General features: G+C 43.0%; 1 protein-coding gene across 1 annotated transcript in view; it reads right to left on the bottom strand.

Annotated features, from left to right (window-relative positions):
• LOC309559869 (phosphatidylinositol 3,4,5-trisphosphate 5-phosphatase 2B-like) overlaps positions 1-19,341 on the bottom strand; it is a gene marked incomplete at its 3' end in the record, with an annotated part of 42,065 nt that extends 22,724 nt beyond the window's left edge. The window contains exons 1-11 of the mRNA XM_082263296.1: positions 19,204-19,341; positions 13,137-13,200; positions 11,586-11,724; positions 10,582-10,729; positions 10,246-10,333; positions 8,871-8,942; positions 5,810-5,932; positions 5,371-5,449; positions 3,633-3,829; positions 2,192-2,309; positions 2,009-2,105 (exon numbers count right to left, since the gene is read on the bottom strand). Of these exons, the coding sequence (XP_082119422.1) occupies positions 2,009-2,105; positions 2,192-2,309; positions 3,633-3,829; positions 5,371-5,449; positions 5,810-5,932; positions 8,871-8,942; positions 10,246-10,333; positions 10,582-10,729; positions 11,586-11,724; positions 13,137-13,200; positions 19,204-19,337 (1,259 nt within the window). The 5' untranslated portion in view covers positions 19,338-19,341. The remainder of the gene's footprint in view (positions 1-2,008; positions 2,106-2,191; positions 2,310-3,632; positions 3,830-5,370; positions 5,450-5,809; positions 5,933-8,870; positions 8,943-10,245; positions 10,334-10,581; positions 10,730-11,585; positions 11,725-13,136; positions 13,201-19,203) is intronic.
• Between the last annotated feature and the right edge of the window lie 3,829 nt (positions 19,342-23,170).

The following is a 23,170-nucleotide window of genomic DNA, read 5'->3' as shown; positions in this document are numbered from 1 at the left end:
TAAAGCTGAACATCAGACAAGCAGCTGAATATACAGATGGAATACATACATAGGGGAGCTTTTATAATTGACACTTCTGTCCGTGCAGTCTGATGTCCATCTAAGGACTGGAGATCAGCTAGGCCACTCTATGACCTTAATGTGCTTCTTCTTGAGCCACTCCTTTGTTGCCTTGGCGATAGGTTTTGGGTCATTGTCATGCTGGAAGACCCATCCACGACCCATCTTCAGTGTTCTGGCTGAGGGAAGAAGGTTCTCATCCAAGATTTTACAATACATGGCCCCGTCCATTGGCCTCTCAACGCTGCAAAGTTGGCCTGTACCTTTAGTAGAGAAACAGCCCCAAAGCATCATGTGTCCACCTCTGTGCTTGACTGTAGGGACGGTGACTGTAGGGACGGTGACTGTAGGGGAGGTGACTGTAGGGACGGTGACTGTAGGGGACGGTGACTGTAGGGGACGGTGGCTGTAGGGGACGGTGACTGTAGGGACGGTGACTGTAGGGACGGTGACTGTAGGGGAGGTGACTGTAGGGACGGTGACTGTAGGGGACGGTGACTGTAGGGGACGGTGACTGTAGGGGACGGTGGCTGTAGGGGATGGTGGCTGTAGGGGACGGTGACTGTAGGGATGGTGACTGTAGGGACGGTGTTCTTAGGGTCATAGTCAGCATTTTTCTTCCTCCAAACATGGAGAGTCAAGTTAATGCCAAAGAGCTCAATTTTGGTCTCATCTGACCACAGCTCTTCCTCCCAATCCTTCTCTGAATCATTTAGATGTTCATTGGTAAACTTCAGACAGGCTGTACATGTGCCTTCCTGAGGAGGACTCGCTGTGTTTGGAGGAAGAAAAATGCTGACTATTACCCTAAGAACACCATCCCTACAGTCACCATCTCTACAGTCACCTTCCGTACAGTCACCTTCCGTACAGTCACCATCCGTACAGTCACCTTCCGTACAGACACCATCCCTACAGTCACCGTCCCTACAGTCACCTTCCCTACAGTCACCCTCCCTACAGTCACCATCACTACAGTCACCGTCACTACAGTCACCGTCACTACAGTCACCGTCACTACAGTCACCGTCACTACAGTCACCCTCCCTACAGTCACCCTCCCTACAGTCACCCTCCCTACAGTCACCGTCCCTACAGTCACCCTCCCTACAGTCCCCCTCCCTACAGTCACCGTCACTACAGTCACCGTCACTACAGTCCCCCTCCCTACAGTCACCCTCCCTACAGTCACCCTCCCTACAGTCACCCTCCCTACAGTCACCCTCCCTACAGTCACCCTCCCTACAGTCACCATCCCTACAGTCATCATCCCTACAGTCAGGCACGGAGGTGGAAACATGATGCTTTGGGGATGTTTCTCTGATGAAGGTACAGGCCGACTTTGCCACATTGAGGGGCCAATGAATGGAGCCATGTATTGTAAAATCTTGGATGAGAACCTTCTTCCCTCAGCCAGAACACTGAAGATGGGTCATGGATGGGTCTTCCAGCATGACAATGACCCAAAACCTCCAAGGCAACAAAGGAGTGGTTTTAATAAGAAGCACATTAAGGTCATGGAGTGGCTTAGCCAGTCTCCAGACCTTAATCCTATAGAAAATTTATGGAGGGAGCTGAAACTTCGAGTTGCCAAGCGACAGCCAAGAAATCTTAAGGATTTAGAGAAGATCTGTAATGAAGAGTGGAGCAAAATCCCTCCTGAGATGTGTGGAAACCTGGTCACCAACTACAAGAAACGTCTGACCTCTGTGCTTCCAACAAGGGTTTCTCCTCCAACTACTAAGGGGATCAAATACTTATTTTACTCACTGAACTGCAACTTCATTTATAACATTTCTATCATTTTTGGTTGATATTCTATCTCAATCATATAAAATACACCAATGATAAAAAATTATACAGCCGCCATTTCTTTGTAACAAAATCTGCAGGGATCAAATCATTATTTCCCCCTCTGCAGCGAATAGAATTTCCAGCGTCTACTCACTTTTGTACTTTCTCGGCTCCAGAGATGAGGTGACAAGTCACGAAACCTAAAGACGTCCCATTAAAGTCCAACGAAACCCCGACAGCTCCTCGGACGCCTACAAAGAAATGTATCGGCCATGAATCATTGATCGCACTCAGATAGTGATAATATCAGGTGCTTTGAGGAGAGTGAAATTCATACCCAACGCGTTGCTGATCCTCGTCCTTACAGATGAGGTCTGCACACGGGAGATCAGATCTTCGTATTCTTCTCTCACCAATAAAACCAGTTTGATTCCCCCGACAGAGTGTGCGCACACCTGAGCGTAGAGGGAGAGTCAGTCCGCTACAATGACGTGTTACTAGGTATCAATTCAGGAATTATTACCCCACCCCATAGAGATGGCTTCCTGCCGTTATAACATGACAAACATGAAAAGTGATGAGTAGTGTTGAACTTGGGTTCCGGACAAACTTGCATTCGGCCAATCACAGAAGGCAGCTGTCATTTCTGCCAAACCCCTTTGGACATTCCTCACCCCGCAACTGCACACACACCCACAATGGGGCGGGGATGCTTGTGACATCATTGTCCTCATATGACCATATTAGGTAAACGTCAATGATGTCACAAGCATCCCGCCCCCTTTTGTGTACATGCAGCTGCGAGGTGGGGAATATCCAGGCTGCAGCTGATTGGCTTAGGAGTGACAGCTGATTTTTGTGATTGGTCAAACAGAAATTTATCACTCATTTCCAGTGAGGAGCAAATTGGAGAGTTTTTTCTTTGCCAAAATGTCATCAAAAAATCCATACATTTCTTTGAAATTTGCAGTTTCTCCCATATGGAAGAAAAATGTATTTCCAATATATTTAGGGAAACATTTTTTAGAAATATATTGAATATGGCCAAAATTGTAGCATTTCAAATATATTTCCAATATATTTGGGAAATTTTTTTTTAGAAATATATTGAATATGGCCAACATTGTAGCATTTCAAATATATTTCCAATATATTTGGGGAAAAATTTTTAGAAATATATTGAATATATTCAAGGGGGTTGCCTTTATCCTGGAGTTGGACTTTAACACTCGGGTTAAGGCTACCATTAGGGTTGATGTTGGTCATAGAACCCAAGATAGTTGAGAGGAGCATCCATAACCATCCGGAGCCATTTAAAGCCCACTGAGCCCTTTGTTAGTAAACGCGATAACTTTTGCGCAAACCAATCAAAATACGCTTTTTGCGATTTTTTTTTTTTACCAAACATATGTAGCATAAAACAAATTGGCCGAAAATTTTAAAAAATTTTGATTTTTACTTTTTTTTTGGGGGAATTTCATATAAAAAAATGTGAAAAATATTGTTATTTTTGCAAAATTGACGCTCTTTTTTTGTTTATAGCGCGTGATCAAAAAATCGCACAGGTGATCAAATACCACCAAAAGAAAGCTCTGTTTGTGGGAAAAAAAGGACGTCAAATTTGTTTAGGTACAGCGTCGCACGACCGCGCAATTGTCTGTTAAAGTCACGCAGTGCCGAATCGCAAAATACCCCCTGGTCAGGAAGGGGGTAAAATCTTCCGGGGCTTAAGTGGTTAAACGTGCCAAAATCACCACAACCCCCCCCCCCCCACTTACCACTTTATAATTTTTTGAAGTGTGTGACGTCACCGCTGCTTTGAGAGACTCCGCCCACTCCCGATCTCCTTGTGGATTTTCCTGCGTTCCTATCACATACAGGTCATGATGGTCACATGAACCGCCGTCATCCGGACTCCCCTTCGGATTTTTGGCAGACCACCAGGAGACAAGGGAACGAGGCGGGGGGGCGCCACCTGCAACGATTTTATAGCATTTACTAGATGTGACCAATACAGAGGGTACAAAGGGGTGTGAGCTCCTCAGCTTCTATGGGGAACTCTGAATATAATGATGGGCTGAGCGATGGGAAGAATAACGAACGATTCCCCTGATGTTGTTGTTTTAAAGGGATAGTCCCATCTATAATAAGAAGGGGGGAGGGGCTCTGCCTTTGTTAAATCTGAACTCCGGACATTTAAAAAAAACACCAAGTAATGCAGCTCTGACTTCATTAATAAATCATTTCATTCCGCAATTCTCAACCAGATTTCCAACCAACCCAAAGGTTTCCCAGGAGTCATTTCTGCCTCCTAGATAAGTAACCACTAACAGAAGATTTAGGGGGGATACTTCTCTGCTGATTAATACTCTCAGGAGCATTCTTTCTATTGGCCACCAGTGTAAGGGGGCCCTTTACCCATTGACCACCAGTGTAAAGGGGTACTTGGGTATTTTTTCCATTGTCCACCAGTGTATAGGTACCTTCTCCCATTGACCATCAAAATTAGGGAGTACTTTTCCCATTGACCACCATGTATAAGGGCCCTTCCTCCATTGACCGCAGTGTATGAGGGCCCTTCCACCAATTACCATCAGTGTACGGGGTACTTTTCCCATTGGCCACCAGTGTACGGGGGTACTCTTCCTTTTGAGCACTAGTGTCAGGGGGTACTTTTCCCATTGACCAACATGTATGTAGGCCCTCCCCCTATTGACCACAGTGTATGAGGGCCCTTCCCCCATTGACCACAGTGTATGAGGGCCCTTCCCCCATTGACCACAGTGTATGAAGACCCTTCCACCATTTACCACCAATGTACGGGGGGTACTTTTCCCACTGACCACCAGTGTACGGGGGTACTCTTCCTATTGACTACTAGTGTCAGGGGGTACTGTTCCAATTGACCACCATGTATAAGGGCCCTTCCTCCATTGACCGCATTGTATGAGGGCCCTTCCCCCAATGATCACCAGTGTATGGGGGTACTTTTCCATTTATCACCAGTGTAATAGGGTACTTTTCCAATTGACCACCAGTGTAAGGGGGTACTTTTCCTGTTGACCACCAGTGTAAGGTGGTATTTTTCCGTTGACCACCAGTGTAATAGGGTACTTTTCCCATTGACCACAATGTAAGGAGGTACTTTTCTCACTGACCACTAGTGTAAGGGGGTACTTTTCCCATTGACCACCAGTGTAATAGGGTACTTTTCCCATTAACCACCAGTTTAAGGGGTACTTTTCCCATTGATCACCAGTGTACGGGGGTACTTTTCCTATTGACCACCAGTGTAAGGAGGTACTTTTCCCATTAACCACCAGTTTAAGGGGGTACTTTTCCCATTAACCACCAGTGTAAGAAAGTACTTTTCCCATTGATCACCAGTGTACGGGGGTACTTTTTCCCATTGATCACCAGTGTACGGGGTTCCTTTCCTCATTGATCACCAGTGTACGGGGGCACTTTTTCCATTGACCACCAGTGTAAGAGTAAGGTTGCTGTAGGTGATATTACCCATATTCCAAGTGCCGATGAATACGGAGAGATTTTGTGGAGAGCTCCTCCTGGGAAGATTGTTCTCATTCTGCTTCACCTAAAAGACAATGAACACTGGTAAGTTTCAGGGAGACATTTAGAAGACATCCTTTACCCCTTTGAGCTTTTTCCCCCTGCCTGTCCTCTCTAGCACCCCCTTGAGGGCTGAGGTCCAGGGTTGCTGGTGAGGAAGCCGACTCTGCACAGCCAGGAGTGGGATCTCCCCCCCCCCCCCCCCCATGTCAACCTCTCCTTCCTCCTTCTTCCGTCCCGCTAGAAACTCTAGAAACTAGATGACTTTGTCCCAGTACTGTCTGTGGTCACCTCCATGGGTGGACCTACCCCCGAGGGGAACACTTAAGAAATCCTGACAGTTAAATTGTTATGAATTTGGGATATCTGCTGATTTCTTACTTACTTGATATTGTTCGTTTCTCCTGATTGTCTTTTCACCGGGACTACTTCCTGATGGCACCCTGGGAGAGACATCAGCATGAGTGGCAGAGGAGGGAAAGATGAACTCCTGGAGCGTCTTGGTTGCCTTAGTGGATGAAGAAAGAGACATAACATCCATTGATATCAGAGTCATAGAAGTCATAGAACCCTCTAAGTATGTGTTCTGCAAAGCTAAGGATGCAACCTCTCCCGGTTTTCTGGGGATTGCCCCAGTTTTGCCGGGTCTGTCCCTGAAAAATATGTGTCCTTGACAATGTCCCTAGCTATGAAGTCCTCTGACTGCAGTTTTTCCCTCTATATGTGAATTATTGTCAGGGCACACACAGCAGGAGAAGGATTCTTGGACCCAGCATCTCTACCCGCACTTCACATGGGCCTTTATAAGGAAGCCAGTGCTTTATCTCCGTGATATTCCTGTGTCTCCTGTTACTGACCCAGCTTGTCCTTGACCTGTCTCCTGCTTGCTTCCTGTGTTCGACCTCGGCTATTCCCCTGACCACGTCTGCTCTGATACCCTCCTGGCTCCTGACTTCAGCTATCCACCTGACTCCGTCCGCTCTGATACCCACCTGGCTCCTGACTTCAGCTATCCACCTGACTCCGTCCGCTCTGATACCCACCTGGCTCCTGACTTCAGCTATCCACCTGACTCCGTCCGCTCTGATACCCACCTGGCTCCTGACTTCAGCTATCCACCTAGCCGCGTCTACTCTGATACCCACCTGGCTCCTAACTTCGGCTATCCACCTGACTCTGTCTGCTCTAAAACCCACCTGGCTCCGGACTTTGGCTAGCCACCTGACCACGTCATCTCTGATACCCACCTGGCTCCTGACTTCGGCTATTCATCTGACTACGTCTGCTCTGATACCCACCTGGCTCCTGAGTTCAGCGATCCACCTGACCAAGTCTGCTCTGATACCCACCTGGCTCCTGACTTCAGCTATCCACTTGACCATGTCATCTCTGATACCCACCTGGCTCCTGACTTCAGCTATCAACTTGACCACGTCATCTCTGATACCCACCTGGCTCTTGACTTCAGCTTTCCACCTGACTCCGTCCCCTCTGATACCCACCTGGCTCCTGACTTCAGCTATCAACCTGACTCTGTCTGCTCTAAAACCCACCTGGCTCCTGACTTTGGCTAGCCACCTGACCACGTCTGCTCTGATACCCACCTGGCTCCTGACTTCGGCTATCCATCTGACTACGTCTGCTCTGATACCCACCTGGCTCCTGAGTCTGGCGATCCACCTGACCAAGTCCGCTCTGATACCCACCTGGCTCCTGACTTCGGCTATCCACCTGACCACGTCTACTCTAATACCCACCTGGCTCCTGACTTCAGCTATCAACTTGACCACGTCATCTCTGATACCCACCTGGCTCCTGACTTCAGCTATCCACCTGACCATGTCATCTCCTGATACCCACCTGGCTCCTGATTTCGGCTACCCACCTGACTCCGTCTGCCCTGATACCCACCTGCCTCCTGACCTAGGCTTCCTTCTGACCAAGCACCAGGCATTATCGGAGTCCTGTAACACCTCACGGGCTCTGATTCTACATCAGCACATCATCTGTACTCTGGAACCTCATGCAAACAGTCCAGCAGACAACCTGTGCTATTTTGGGCCTGACCTCTCCTGTTTTCACCCTCAGGGGGGGTATGGAACTTAGTCACAACACAAGGGAAGCCCTCTCTCTCCATTGGCCTCCAGCACCAGGTACGTGATAATTATGCAGCAGCCAGATTTTATCTCAACTCACTGGCCCACCCACGGCTGGGGGGGGGGGGGGAGAGAGTAGGGACAGAGGGGGTAGCTGCCCTGGGCACAATGGTTTATTGCAGGAATGTGGTCGCCCTTACCCTAACCCTAAGGGAAGGGGGGGAGGTGCAGTTTGGCATCTTTGCCCTGGGCACTGGATGGCCTTGTCCCGGCACTGCACCCAACGTATGTAGAGCTGTAGCACAGAGCTGAGGAAGTTTCCCTTGGCTCTGTGCTATAGTTCTAATATTCAATGGGCGGGCCAGTGGGTATTGAGGGCCCAGGGCAAACATGCAATATGGCAGCCCCCGCCCCAAGATATATGAGCATTATGTATTAGCAAAAATCCCCCCCCCCCCAGAAAAATTGAGCACTAATCTGCATTCTTACCCCCTAAGTATACAATCCCCCCTCCCAGCAAAAATCTTTGCCCCCCATTTCCCCTCCCAGTTCAAATCTTTCCTCTCCCCCTAAATCCCCTCAGCCAAAACTGCCCCCAAAAGCATTCACCCCTCCTAGAACAAATCCTCTACCCCTCAAATGTTCCCTCCGAGCACAAATCCCCCCCACACCATTTCAAAGCCCCCCTCCCAGCACAAATCCTCTATCCCCCAAATTTCCCCTCCAAGAACAAACTTCCCCCCATTTCAAAGCCCCCCCCCAGCACAAATCCTCTACCCTTTAAATTTCCCCTCCAAGAACAAATCCCCCCCACTCGAAAGCCCCCTCCCAGCACAAATCCTTTACCTCTCAAATTTCCCCTCCAAGAACAAATCCCCCCTCGCCCCACTCCAAAGCCCCCCCCCAGCAGAAATCCTCTGCCCCTCAAATTTTTCCGCCAAGAATAAATCCTCCCCCACTCTAAAGCCCCCCCCACCACAAATTCCCCCCTCCCAGCTCAAATCCTCTCTTTCCCCTCAAATCCCCCCAGCAAAAATGCCCCCGAAAATAAATCATCCCTCCTAGCACCCCCCTTACTCCAAAGCCTCCCTCTCAGCATAAATCCTCTACCGCTCAAATTTCCCCACTTAAAACAATTCTTATCTCCTGCTTTCCCCTAAATTCCCCTCCCCCGCATTGCGGCGCCCCCCTCCCCCTCCTCACATGATACCACAGTGCCCGGGGCAGTCGCCCCCTCCTGCCTACCCCTTGTCCCGGCTCTGTGTGTGAAATTAATACAAAGGGAAAATATGAAAAAGTTAGGAAAATAGACAATAAATGTGACAGAGAGGACAGATCCTCATAACTCACCCCGATCTCCAGGCCGGACAGCAACTGCAGAACATCTGACATTCTATGGGTGAGTCTGTCCACTGCCGAGATCTGATTATAAAAGTAACATTACTGAGAAGATAATCTATTAAATAGATTCTATTTTATTAAATACTAAGGGCCCTTTAACACCTACGGGGGTGCAGCTGTATGGGTGCTTCTGCATCCTAAAGTAGATGTACACTGAATGTCATTTAGTTTGTATTGTGTTTTGTATTTATAAAAAATAATTTGCAAAGCAATTTTCCCATTGCAAGTGTGCAAAGATTAGTTCTGTGCAATCGGGTATTTCCTGTGCTGGTTGAATGTTCTCCATCTATTTAAAATGGAAGTTGCTTCATTTGGCCACTAGATGCCACTAAGTAGCATAGACATTTCCTATTATACTTAGCACCATCTAGTGGCAACATGTGGTATTTTTCTGATTGAATATATTTATTCTTATTTTATTCTATTTATTTATTTCTATTTTATTATATTTGTATTTAATTTTCAATGAAAACATCCAACCAGCAGAGGAAATAGCTTAAAAACATTTGTTGTTCAAACAGAACAAATTACTTTTACCGATCAAAAAACATTTTTTTTTATAAACATGACCCTGTTTTTCTACATAATGATGGAAATAGATGTAATTATGTATTTCCATCAGCTTTTATTTATTTATTTATTATTTATTTAATATTATTCATTTTTTGGATAGGGTAGGGTTTAGGCTAGGTTTAGGGGTCAGAGTTAGGAGTTAGGATTATTTACTATTTATTTTTGTTAGGATTAATATTCCTACTACTAATAATAATAATAATAAAAAATGAATAAACGTAAAATAAATACACAAATACATATTAATAATCATAAATAAATATATATATATATATATATATATATATATATATATATATATATATATATATATATATATATATATAATTTTAATAATAAATAAATACTATGTAATAGTAAAGGTGGAAATGTTTTAAAGGGGTCCCGCTCAATAGAAAAAATATATTTTCACCTTGGTAGGAAGTTTGAGATATGTTTGCAGTGTGTATGGGTGGTGGCGCTACTCCAATTATAGATAGGTCTGTAGGGTTTTTACACTTATACAGTTATAGTCAAATATAAATAACATATATAAATAGGTGCTGGTGACCAACCAGTGTGCAGTGATAATGCGTGATATTCACTTGTGCAACAATGTTAATTAATACATCAATTAAGGTGACAAAACGCTGAGATGTGAATGGGAACGTACAGCCCACTTATAGGGCAACGGGGCGTGGCTTCCGTATCACATGGCCGCTCTGATGATATGTAAGTAATAAATCCCTTCACCCACCAGAGGGCCCCGTACCTGATCACTGTACTGAACATGAATTATAGCCATGCAGCCGAATAACTGGGCCAGGATCCTCAGACTGTTCCATGTGGCTTCAATTTCTCTGTAAATATAAAAACAATAAAAATATTACAATGTAACAAAAAGATCAACAACACACAGAATCCAATCATTGGTCAGGTCACTCTACTCAGATTGATAAAGAGAACTATGAAAACATGAAAGTAAATTGCTCTGTATACATTGTTCTGTATACATTGTTGCAGTGTTCTGTATACATTGTTCTGTATAGATTGTTGCAATGTTCTGTATACATTGTTGCAGTGTTCTGTATGACAGATGATCACTGACCTGTCCAGTCTCAGACATTCATTGTCCAGCTCTGTGCTCAGCAAAGCCCCCTCCTGGAGAGATGCATTATGGGTAATATGTAACACGCCTCTCGCTTTTAAAAGTCTTTTCGGATCTTTCCAGCAGGAACATCTGTGGGGATCATCATCTATAACAGGAAAACAATGTAGCAGACAAATATAAGATAATATACGGATAATGAGAAATTGAATATAAGATGTGAGTGTCTCTGACAGAATCATTGTAAGAGGTGATCGTTTTGTGATGTCATCATTGTGGGAGGTGATCATTGTGTGATGTCCTCATTGTGGGAGGTGATCATTGTGGGAGGTGATCATTGAGGGAGGTGATCATTGTGTGATGTCATCATTGTGGGAGGTGATCATTGTGGGAGGTGATCATTGTGTGATGTCATCATTGTGTGAGGTGATTATTGTGTGATGTCTTCATTGTGGGAGGTGATTATTGTGTGATGTCTTCATTGTGGGAGGTGATTATTGTGTGATGTCTTCATTGTGGGAGGTGATCATTGTGTGATGTCGTCATTGTGGGAGGTGATCATTGTGGGAGGTGATCATTGTGTGATGTCATCATTGTGGGAGGTGATTATTGTGTGATGTCTTCATTGTGGGAGGTGATTATTGTGTGATGTCTTCATTGTGGGAGGTGATTATTGTGTGATGTCCTCATTGTGGGAGGTGATTATTGTGTGATGTCTTCATTGTGGGAGGTGATTATTGTGTGAAGTCTTCATTGTGGGAGGTGATCATTGAGTGATGTCATCATTGTGGGAGGTGATCATTGAGTGATGTCATCATTGTGGGAGGTGATTATTGTGGGAGGTGATCATTGTGTGATGTCGTCATTATGGGAGGTGATCATTGTGTGATGTCATCATTGTGGGAGGTGATCATTAAGTGATGTCATCATTGTGGGAGGTGATCATTAAGTGATGTCATCATTGTGTGATTTGATCATTGTATAATGTCATCATTGTGACTCACCAGATTGGGAATCTCTTGCCGGCTTCTCCTTACTGAGAGGGAAATGTAAGGCGGTGGCAAGTCCATTCCCCCTCCGCCTGTAGGCAGATATGAGGTTGGTGAGTCTGAAGAATCTCCTGACATCGATTCCTTGTACAGACTGAGGATAATGAGAAGAGAATATACAGTATATTCACATGTAGTGTAAGCAGTCTGTGACAGTCTCTTGTGGCATGCAAGCAGTCTGTGACAGTCTCTTGTGGCATGCAAGCAGTCTGTGACAGTCTCTGGTGCCATGCAAGCAGTCTCTGGTGGCATGCAAACAGTCTCTGAAAGTCTCTTGTGGCATGCAAACAGTCTCTGACAGTCTCTTGTGGCATGCAAGCAGTCAGTGACAGTCTCTTGTGGCATGCAAGCAGTCTGTGACAGTCTCTTGTGCCATGCAAGCAGTCTCTGGTGGCATGAAAACAGTCTCTGATAGTTTCTTGTGCCATGCAAGCAGTCTGTGACAGTCTCTTGTGCCATGCAAGCAGTCTGTGACAGTCTCTGGTGACATGCAAGCATTCTGTGACAGTCCCTTGTGGCAAGCAAGCAGTCTGTGACAGTTTCTTGTTGCATGCAAGCAGTCTGTGACAGTCTCTTGTGGCATGCATGCAGTCTGTGACGGTCTCTTGTTACAAGCAGTCTCTAACAGTCCCTTGTTGCATGCAAGCAGTCTGTGACAGTCTCTGTTGATATGCAAGCATTCTGTGACAGTCCCTTGTGGCAAGCAAGCAGTCTGTGACAGTCTCTTGTGGCATGCAAGCAGTCACTGACAGTCTCTTGTTGCATGCAAGCAGTCTGTGACAGTCTCTTGTGGCACGCAAGCAGTCTCTGACAGTCTCTGGTAACATGCAAGCAGTCTGTGACAGTCTCTTGTGGCACGCAAGCAGTCTCTGACAGTCTCTGGTAACATGCAAGCAGTCTGTGACAGTCCCTTGTTGCATGCAAGCAGTCTGTGATGGTCTCTTGTGACATGCAACCAGTCTGACAGTCTCTTGTTGCATGCAAGCAGTCTCTGACAGTCTCTTGTTGCATGCAAGCACTCTGTGACAGTCTCTGGTGACATGCAAGCAGTCTGTGACAGTCTCTTGTTGCATGCAAGCAGTCTGTGACAGTCTCTGGTGACATGCAAGCAGTCTGTGACAGTCTCTGGTGACATGCAAGCAGTCTGTGACAGTCTCTTGTTGCATGCAAGCAGTCTGTGACAGTCTCTGGTAAAATGTGGGCGGTGTTAGCTGTACATACACTGTGATTGGATGACAATGATACAAATATCTGACACTCTCAGCATAGGAAATGTATATGTCAGGTTTGTGTAATAAGGAAATAATGAAGGTGAGTACCCCCTCCCCCTCCTGGTATATATTACTGTGCAGGAGCTGGTTGTCACTTGAGATTGGGCGGTGAGCAGAGCTCTAACACTCTGACATGTGGCTGTGAAAGGAAACCAAACAACACCGCATGTAACAAGAGAGCGACAGGCAGGATGGAGGATGTGATGGGGGTACAGTGGGGGAGGGTAGGGGGTACCTGAACGGCGAGCAGTCCGTTATCATCCGGTAAGACGCGGTACGTGTGCACCTGCTGGTGATACCTGCGGGAAGAACATTACAATCATTCCTATATCTGGGAGGATCTGTATACAGGAGGTCATATACAGTATATACCGTATACTCCCCCACCTGCCCTGACATTTGGAATTGTAATTCACACTTTGAATGACAATTACACGGTCATGCAACACTCTACCCATATGACATTTTTATTGTTCTTTTCACACAGATAGAGCTTTCCTTTGGTGGGATTCCATCACCTCTGGGGGGGAGGGGGGGGGGTTATTTTTTGCTAAATAAACAAAAAAAGACCAAAAATTTTGAAAAAAAAAAAAAAAAGCGTTTCTCTTCGTTTCTTTTACAAAATTTTACAAATAATTGATTTTTCTTCTTCGCTGATGGGCACCGATGAGGCGGCACTGATGAGGAGACACTAAAAGGTGGCACTGATAGGTGGCACTGATGGCCACTAATAGGAAGCACTGATAGACTGCAATGATAGGTGGCACTGATGATAGGTGGCACTGATGGGCTGCAGTGATGGCCACTGCTAGGCATCAATGATGGGCACTGATGAGGCGGCACTAATGAGGAGACACTAAAAGGTGGCACTGATGGGCACTGATAGGTGGCACTGATGATAGGTGGCACTGATGGGCTGCAGTGATGGCCACTGCTAGGCATCAATGATGGGCACTGATTAGGAGGCACTGATATGCAGCATTGATAGACTGCACTGATGGGCACGGATAGGCAACACTGACGGGCACTGATAGGCAGCACTTCTGTGCACTGATAGACGGCACTGATTGGCTGCAGTGATGGGCACTAATAGGCAGCATTGATGGTCACTACTAGGCATCAATGATAGGCACTGATGAGGAGGAACTCATGGCATGGGCACTGATAGGCATCAATGATAGGCACTGATAGGCAGCACTGATGTGCACTGATAGACAGCACTGATTGGCTGCAGTGATGGGCACTAATAGGCAGCACTGATGGCCACTGCTAGGAATCAATGATAGGCACTTATGAGGAGGCACTGATGGGCACTGATAGGCATCACTGATGGGCACTGATAGGCTTCACTGGTGGGAACTGATAGGTGGCATTGATTGAGGCACAGATAGGAGGCACTGATAGGCTTCACTGATGGGCACTGATAGGTGGCACTGATAGGCTTCACTGATGGGCACTGATAGGCTTCACTGATGGGCACTGATAGGCTTCACTGATGGGCACTGATAGGCTTCACTGATGGGCACTGATAGGTGGCACTGATAGGCTTCACTGATGGGCACTGATAGGTGGCACTGATATGCTTCACTGATAGGCACTGATAGGTGGCACTGATGAGAACTGATAGGCGGCACTGATATGCTTACCTGATGGCCACTGATAGGTGGCACTGATGAGCACTGATGAGGAGGCACCCATAGGCATCACTGACGGGCACTGATAGGCAACACTGATGGGCACTGATGCACTGTTGTCATTATGGGGGATTGTTTGTAGAATTTTGAGGAAAATAATAAATTTAATCCATTTTGGAATAATGCTGTAACATAACAAACCATGATGAAGATGATATGAGATTTCAGTGATTGAGGATCTAGTAGAAAAGTTTGGTTCTCTATGTATGAACTGGAAACCATAAAGCAGCACTGTGTGGTCAGTTGGGTCATGTGACCTGTGACCTCAGATTTGTACCCAACCTCCAATCCGCACACTATAGAAGCCTCATTGCTCTCATCTCAGATTGTTTTCTCCAAATGCAACTTTTATTTAAAACTTCTGAGAATTTCTGACACCCACACACATCACTGATCAGAATCAGAAGTGCCGACCTCCTTCCTTTTCTACTTTCTGATCTATTCACGTTTCATTTTCTCACATTTCTTCAAAGCTGAACTCCGAGCACAAGCACTATATACAGCGCCTTGAAAAAGTATTCACACCCCTTGAAATTTCCCACATTTTCTCATGTTACAACCAAAAATGTAAATGTATTTTATTGGAAGCTGGAGGTGTGTATACTGTGTGTATTTTTGTTTTCTTTATTTCTTTAACTAGAATATTTTTTATATTTTTTGGTATAGCATAGTTTAGGTCATTATATACATTTTTTTTGTATTTGTGTTTTTTTTTTTGTATTTTTCTGTTTAATGCTGTTTATATATACAGTACATACAGTGCCTTCAAAAAGTATTCATACCCCTTGAAATTTTCCACATTTTGTCATGTTACAACCAAAAAACGTAAACGTATTTTATTGGGAGCTGGAGGTGTGTATACTGTATTTATTTTTTTCTTTATTTCTTTACCTAGAATATTTTATTTATTTATTTATTGGTATAGCCTAGTTTAGGTCATTATATATATTTTTTTGAATTTGTGATATTTTTTTTTGTATTTTTCTGTTTTATGTTATTTATGTATACAGTAAATACAGTGCCTTGAAAACATACTGATACCCCTTGAATTTTTCCACATTTTGTCATGTTATAACCAAAAACTTAAATGTATTTTATTGGGAGCTGGAGGTGTGTATACTGTATGTATTGTTTTCTTTATTTCTTTAACTAGAATATTTTATTTTTGGTACAGTGTAGTTTAGGTCATTATATATATTTATTTGTATTTGTGATTTTTTTTTTTTTTTTTTTTGGTATAGCATAGTTTATGTTATTTTTTAAAATTTATTTTGTATTTGTGATTTTTTTTTTTATTATTGTTCTGTTTTATGTTGTTTATATATGCATTACATACAGTGCCTTGAAAAAGTATTCACACCCCTTGTTATGTTGCTACCAAAAATGTAAATGTATTTTATTGGGAGCTGGAGGTGTGTATACTATATGTATTTTTTTCTTTATTTCTTTAACTAGAATATTTTATTTTTTTATTTTTGGTATAGTGTAGTTTAGGTCATTATATATATTTTTTTTGTATTTGTGATTTTTTTTTTTTTTGTATTTTTGGTATAGCGTAGTTTATGTTATTTTTTAAAATTTATTTTGTATTTGATTTTTTTTTTTTATTGTTCTTTTTTATGTTGTTTATATATGCATTACATACAGTGCCTTGAAAAAGTATTTACACCCCTTGTTATGTTGCTACCAAAAATGTAAATGTATTTTATTGGGAGCTGGAGGTGTGTATACTGTATGTATTTTTTTCCTTATTTCTGTAACTATAATATTTTATTTTTTATTTTTGGTATAGTGTAGTTTAGGTCATTATATATATATATATATATATATATATATATATATATATATATATATATATATTTGTATTTGTGATTTTTTTTTTTGTATTTTTGGTATAGTGTAGTTTGTCATTTTTTTAAAAAAAAAAAATAATTGTATTTGTGATTTTTTTTTTTTTTTTTTGCATTGTTCTGTTTTATGTTGTTTATATATGCATTACATACAGTGCCTTGAAAAAGTATTTACACCCCTTGTTATGTTGCTACCAAAAATGTAAATGTATTTTATTGGGAGCTGGAGGTGTGTATACTGTATGTATTTTTTTCCTTATTTCTGTAACTATAATATTTTATTTTTTATTTTTGGTATAGTGTAGTTTAGGTCATTATATATATATATATATTTTTGTATTTGTGATTTTTTTTTTTTGTATTTTTGGTATAGTGTAGTTTGTCATTTTCTTTTTAAAAAAATAATTGTATTTGTGATTTTTTTTTTTTTTTCATTGTTCTGTTTTATGTTGTTTATATATGCATTACATACAGTGCCTTGAAAAAGTATTCACACCCCTTGTTATGTTGCAACCAAAAATGTAAATGTATTTTATTGGGAGCTGGAGGTGTGTATACTATATGTATTTTTTTCCTTATTTCTTTAACTAGAATATTTTATTTATGGTATAGTGTAGTTTAGGTCATTATATATATTTTTTTGTATTTGTGATTTGTTTTTGTTTTTTGTATTTTTGGTATAGTGTAGTTTGTCATATTTTTAAAAAAAAATTTGTATTTGTGATTTTTTTTTTTTGTATTTTTGGTATAGCGTAGTTTATGTTATTATATATATTTTTTTGTATTTGTGATTTTTTTTTTGTATTGTTCTGTTTTATGTTGTTTATATATGCATTACATACAGTGCCTTGAAAAAGTATTCACACCCCTTGTTATGTTGCTACCAAAAATGTAAATGTATTTTATTGGGAGCTGGAGGTGTGTATACTATATGTATTTTTTTCTTTATTTCTTTAACTAGAATATTTTATTTTTTTATTTTTGGTATAGTGTAGTTTAGGTCATTATATATATTTTTTTTGTATTTGTGATTTTTTTTTTTTTTTTTGTATTTTTGGTATAGCGTAGTTTATGTTATTATATATATTTTTTTGTATTTGTGATTTTTTTTTTGTATTGTTCTGTTTTATGTTGTTTATATATGCATTACATACAGTGCCTTGAAAAAGTATTCACACCCCTTTTTATGTTGCAACCAAAATCATAAATTTATTTTATTGGGAGCTGGAGGTGTGTATACTATATCTATTTTTTTCTTTATTTCTTTAACTAGAATATTTTATTTTTATTTTTGGTATAGTGTAGTTTAGGTCATTATATATTTTTTTTGTATTTGTGATTTTTTTTTTTTTTTGTATTTTTGGTATGGTGTAGTTTGTTATTTTTTAAAATTTATTTTGTATTTGTGATTTTTTTTTTTGTTCTGTATTATGTTTATATATGCAGCACATACAGCGCCTTGAAAAAGTATTCACACCCCTTGTTATGTTGCAACCAAAAATGTAAATGTATTTTATTGGGAGCTGGAGGTGTGTATACTGTATGTATTTTTTTTTCCTTATTTCTTTAACTAGAATATTTTATTTTTTATTTTTGTTACAGTGTAGTTTAGGTCATTATATATATTTTTTTGTATTTGTGTTTTTTTTTTTTTTATTGTTCTGTTTTATGTTGTTTATATATGCATTACATAAAGTGCCTTGAAAAAGTATTCACACCCCTTGTTATGTTGCTACCAAAAATGTAAATGTATTTTTGTATTTGTGATTTTTTTTTTTCTTTTGGTATAGTGTAGTTTGTCATTTTTTTAAAAAAAAAAATTTGTATTTGTGATTTTTTTTTTCTTTGTATTTTTGGTATAGCGTAGTTTATGTTATTTTTTTAAAATTTATTTTGTATTTGTGATTTTTTTTTTGTAATGTTCTGTTTTATGTTGTCTATATATGTAGTACATACAGTGCTTTGAAAAAGTATTCACACCCCTTGAAATTCCCCACATTTTGCTCAAGCACCCTCCCCTCCCCTCCCCCCCCCCCTCCCGCACCTGCCTGATGCCCAGAGAAGTTGCGGCCCTAAGCTTTCCCTCCTCGTCAGTACCGTCCCTAACAGGCAGGGTACCCTTTCCAACTCTACAACTCGCTAATGCGTGCCAACCCTGGGGGCTGGGGGCCAGGGCATCAAAAAGGCTCTGCCTGACACAAGATGGCTGCCCCAATGGGAAAGCTTCCCCAGTGACCCAAAAAAACATAGAGGAACCCTGTTCATCTTTGGCTTCCTCCTAAGCTGCAATGCCGGTGTGTAAGAGCGCCACCTACAGTGGAGAAAGCAGACTATAAGCAGCTACATACACAGAAGGAATACACAGAAGGCCGGGACAAGGGGTGGGCAGGAGGGACGGCTGCCCTGGGCGCAATGGTTTATTGCAGGGATGGGGGCACCCTGATCCTAACCCTAAGGGAATGGGGGGGGGGTGTAGTTTGGCATCTTTACTCCAGCACTGAATACACATATTGGAGCTGTTCTACCTGCCAAAGGACTATGCAGTCCTGAGATTCACACAGCTCTGTCACTATGCACAACCAGTAGGGTAACCTGATTTTATTTCTCTGCTTGCAGTTCAGTAACCCTTACAGGCCTTGCCCCTCCCCCTGCCTGTGATTGGAAAGTAAAAGGAGAAGCAGAACACTGATGAGCTCATCTCTCTGCTCTCTCCTCCTGTCAGCATGCTCCTAGGTTTGAAGAGGTTCCGATCACTCACATGAGGCAGATGGCGTACGCTCCGGGCACAGACTCACTCTGGCGCACGAGGAACGCCCCGTCCCTTCCATCGCGGACCAATAACTGCTCAGCGCTCGTCTGACTCAGCTCCGGATGGTACCAGCACTCGCACATCTTCTTCCTTAAAGGGAAAGGACATATTCCAAATTTATTTGTAATGCTATCTACAAGAAAAAAAAATTGTATATGTACAATAAAGACTGTACAGAAACTGTGTGTATATATATATATATATATATATATATATATATATATATATATATATATATATATATATACAATGCCTTGCGAAAGTATTCGGCCCCCTTGAACTTTGCGACCTTTTGCCACATTTCAGGCTTCAAACATAAAGATATAAAACTGTAATTTTTTGTGAAGAATCAACAAGTGGGACACAATCATGAAGGGGAACGAAATTTATTGGATATTTCAAACTTTTTTAACAAATAAAAAAACTGAAAAATTGGGCGTGCAAAATTATTCAGCCCCCTTAAGTTAATACTTTGTAGCGCCACCTTTTGCTGCGATTACAGCTGTAAGTCGCTTGGGGTATGTCTCTATCAGTTTTGCACATCGAGAGACTGAAATTTTTGCCCATTCCTCCTTGAAAAACAGCTCGAGCTCAGTGAGGTTGGATGGAGAGCGTTTGTGAACAGCAGTTTTCAGTTCTTTCCACAGATTCTCGATTGGATTCTGGTCTGGACTTTGACTTGGCCATTCTAACACCTGGATATGTTTATTTGTGAACCATTCCATTGTAGATTTTGCTTTATGTTTTGGATCATTGTCTTGTTGGAAGACAAATCTCCGTCCCAGTCTCAGGTCTTTTGCAGACTCCATCAGGTTTTCTTCCAGAATGGTCCTGTATTTGGCTCCATCCATCTTCCCATCAATTTTAACCATCTTCCCTGTCCCTGCTGAAGAAAAGCAGGCCCAAACCATGATGCTGCCACCACCATGTTTCACAGTGGGGATGGTGTGTTCAGGGTGATGAGCTGTGTTTCTTTTTCGCCAAACATAACGTTTTACATTGTTGCCAAAAAGTTTGATTTTGGTTTCATCTGAGCAGAGCCCCTTCTTCCACATGTTTGGTGTCTCCCAGGTGGCTTGTGGCAAACTTTAAACGACACTTTTTATGGATATCTTTAAGAAATGGCTTTCTTCTTGCAACTCTTCCATAAAGGCCAGATTTGTGCAGTATACGACTGATTGTTGTCCTATGGACAGAGTCTCCCACCTCAGCTGTAGATCTCTGCAGTTCATCCAGAGTGATCATGGGCCTCTTGGCTGCATCTCTGATCAGTCTTCTCCTTGTATGAGCTGAAAGTTTAGAGGGACGGCCAGGTCTTCGTAGATTTGCAGTGGTCTGATACTCCTTCCATTTCAATATTATCGCTTGCACAGTGCTCCTTGGGATGTTTAAAGCTTGGGAAATCTTTTTGTATCCAAATCCGGCTTTAAACTTCTCCACAACAGTATCTCGGACCTGCCTGGTGTGTTCCTTGTTCTTCATGATGCTCTCTGCGCTTTAAACGGACCTCTGAGACTATCACAGTGCAGGTGCATTTATACGGAGACTTGATTACACACAGGTGGATTCTATTTATTTGGAGAGGAGCCAAGACTGTAGAATGTGCAGGACTGAAGTGAAGGACGGAGGGCAGATTTAACCAATGGTAAGTCAGCCAAAAATGTCCAAACAGTCATCATGTCACAATGTAACTCAGACGAGGTCACATGGTAGCAATAACAATTTTTGTTTCTTTATTAGAAATCACTCTCTTAAAAACATACATTGACTGCTACAGAGCCTCCTATGTAGGTGAACACAGAGTTTAGATGAGACATGAGATAGTCGATCTTTCCTGGAAATAACGAAGAATAAAGAGGTTTTGGAGGAAACCATCACAGCTAAATTAGGTCACACCTCACTGCTGTGTAAAATGCAAAGCTTGATTTGTTTGTTCTTTTCAAAGTATATAGCTTCCGTCCTCACCCCCCGGGTTCCTCCAAAGGTTTCTTAAGGGTTCCCTGAACAATGAACAGTGACCCAACGGTGCCTGCATAGGACTGGGGCCGACACTGGTCAATAAAGCCAGAAGCATGGGACTAGTAAAGCCTCTCCTCTTCTTTGTAATGAGGCCATTCTTCCTACTGACCCCAAATGTAAGATAACCGAAGTCCCAAAGCAACCAATGTAAGGGGAACCTTCACTGACCTTCAATGTAGGGAGGTCCTTCTCAAGACGACCACCATTGTAAGCCGCCCTACTCCACTGATCACCATTGAAGGAGGCCCTTCTCCACTGATCACTATTTAAGGAGTCCCTTTTTCACTGGCAGCCAATGAAGCAGGTCCTTCTCCACTGACTACCAATCAAGGAGGCCCTTCTCCACTGACTACCAATCAAGGAGGCCCTTCTCCATTGACCACCAATCAAGGAGGCCCTTCTCCATTGACCACCAATCAAGGAGGCCCTGCTCAACTGACCACCAATCAAGGAGGCCCTTCTCCACTGACCACCAATCAAGGAGGCCCTTCTCCACTTACCACCAATCAAGGAGGCCCTTCTCCACTGACTACCAATCAAGGAGGCCCTTCTCCACTGACTACCAATCAAGGAGGCCCTTCTCCATTGACCACCAATCAAGGAGGCCCTTCTCCATTGACCACCAATCAAGGAGGCCCTGCTCAACTGACCACCAATCAAGGAGGCCCTTCTCCACTGACCACCAATCAAGGAGGCCCTTCTCCACTTACCACCAATCAAGGAGGCCCTTCTCCACTGACCACCAATTAAGGAGGCCCTTCTCCACTGACCACCAATCAAGGAGGCCCTTCTCCACTGACCACCAATCAAGGAGGCCCTTCTCCACTGACCACCAATCAAGGAGGCCCTTCTCCATTGACTACCAATCAAGGAGGCCCTGCTCAACTGACCACCAATCAAGGAGGCCCTTCTCCATTGACCACCAATCAAGGAGGCCCTGCTCAACTGACCACCAATCAAGGAGGCCCTTCTCCACTGACCACCAATCAAGGAGGCCCTTCTCCACTGACCACCAATCAAGGAGGCCCTTCTCCACTGACCACCATTGAAGGAGTCCATTCTCCACTGATCACTATTTAAAGGGTTCCTTCTTCACTGGCAACCAAAGAAGCAGGTCCTTCTCCACTGACCACCAATGAAGGAGGCCCTTCTCCACTGACCACCAATGAAGGAGGCCCTTGTCCACTGATCACCATTGAAGGAGTCCCATTCTCCACTGATCACCATTGAAGGAGTCCCTTCTTCATTGGCAACTAATGACGCAGGTCCTTCTCCACTGGCCACCAATGTAGGAGGTCCTTCTCAACTCACCACCAATGTAGGAGGGCCTTCTCCACTGACCACCAATGAAGGCAGCCCTTCTCCACTAACCACCAATAAAGTAGGCCCTTTTCTTCTGATCACCAATGAAAAGAGGTCCTTCTCCACGGACCACCATAGTAAGAAGAACTTCTTCACTGACCCCAGCACTCCAGTGAATCTGTGTCCCCTGTGCACTCAGGTGACCACAGTGTCTTCACCGACCCCAGTGTACTCCCGTGTCTCCAGTGGCCCCACTGTCTCTAGAGATCCCAGTGCTTCTTGGCTTCCAATGACTCTATGTCCCCAGTGCTCTCCCTTGTCTCCAGTGACCCCAGAAGATCCTGTGTCATCCTGTGACTTCAATGCTTCCTGCCAGCATCTCCTTGCAGCCACAGTAATGCTCCTGTATCTCCAGGACCTTATCTGTCCATGACACTACACAGATACAATGAGGCACTTCTCCCGCTAGCTATCAATGTAGAGACCCTTTCTCCCCTGACCACCATTGTAAGGGGGCCCCTCTTTACTGACCACCAATTTAAAGGCCCCCTTCTCTAGTGCCACCTATGTAAGAGGCAGTTCTCCCACTGACCAC

This window comes from Pelophylax lessonae (genome assembly GCF_965119305.1).
Source record: "Pelophylax lessonae genome assembly, chromosome: 7".
In the NCBI taxonomy this organism is placed as follows: domain Eukaryota; kingdom Metazoa; phylum Chordata; class Amphibia; order Anura; family Ranidae; genus Pelophylax; species Pelophylax lessonae.
Note: the sequence above shows the minus strand (reverse complement) of the source record. Positions and strands in the feature narration are given on the sequence as shown.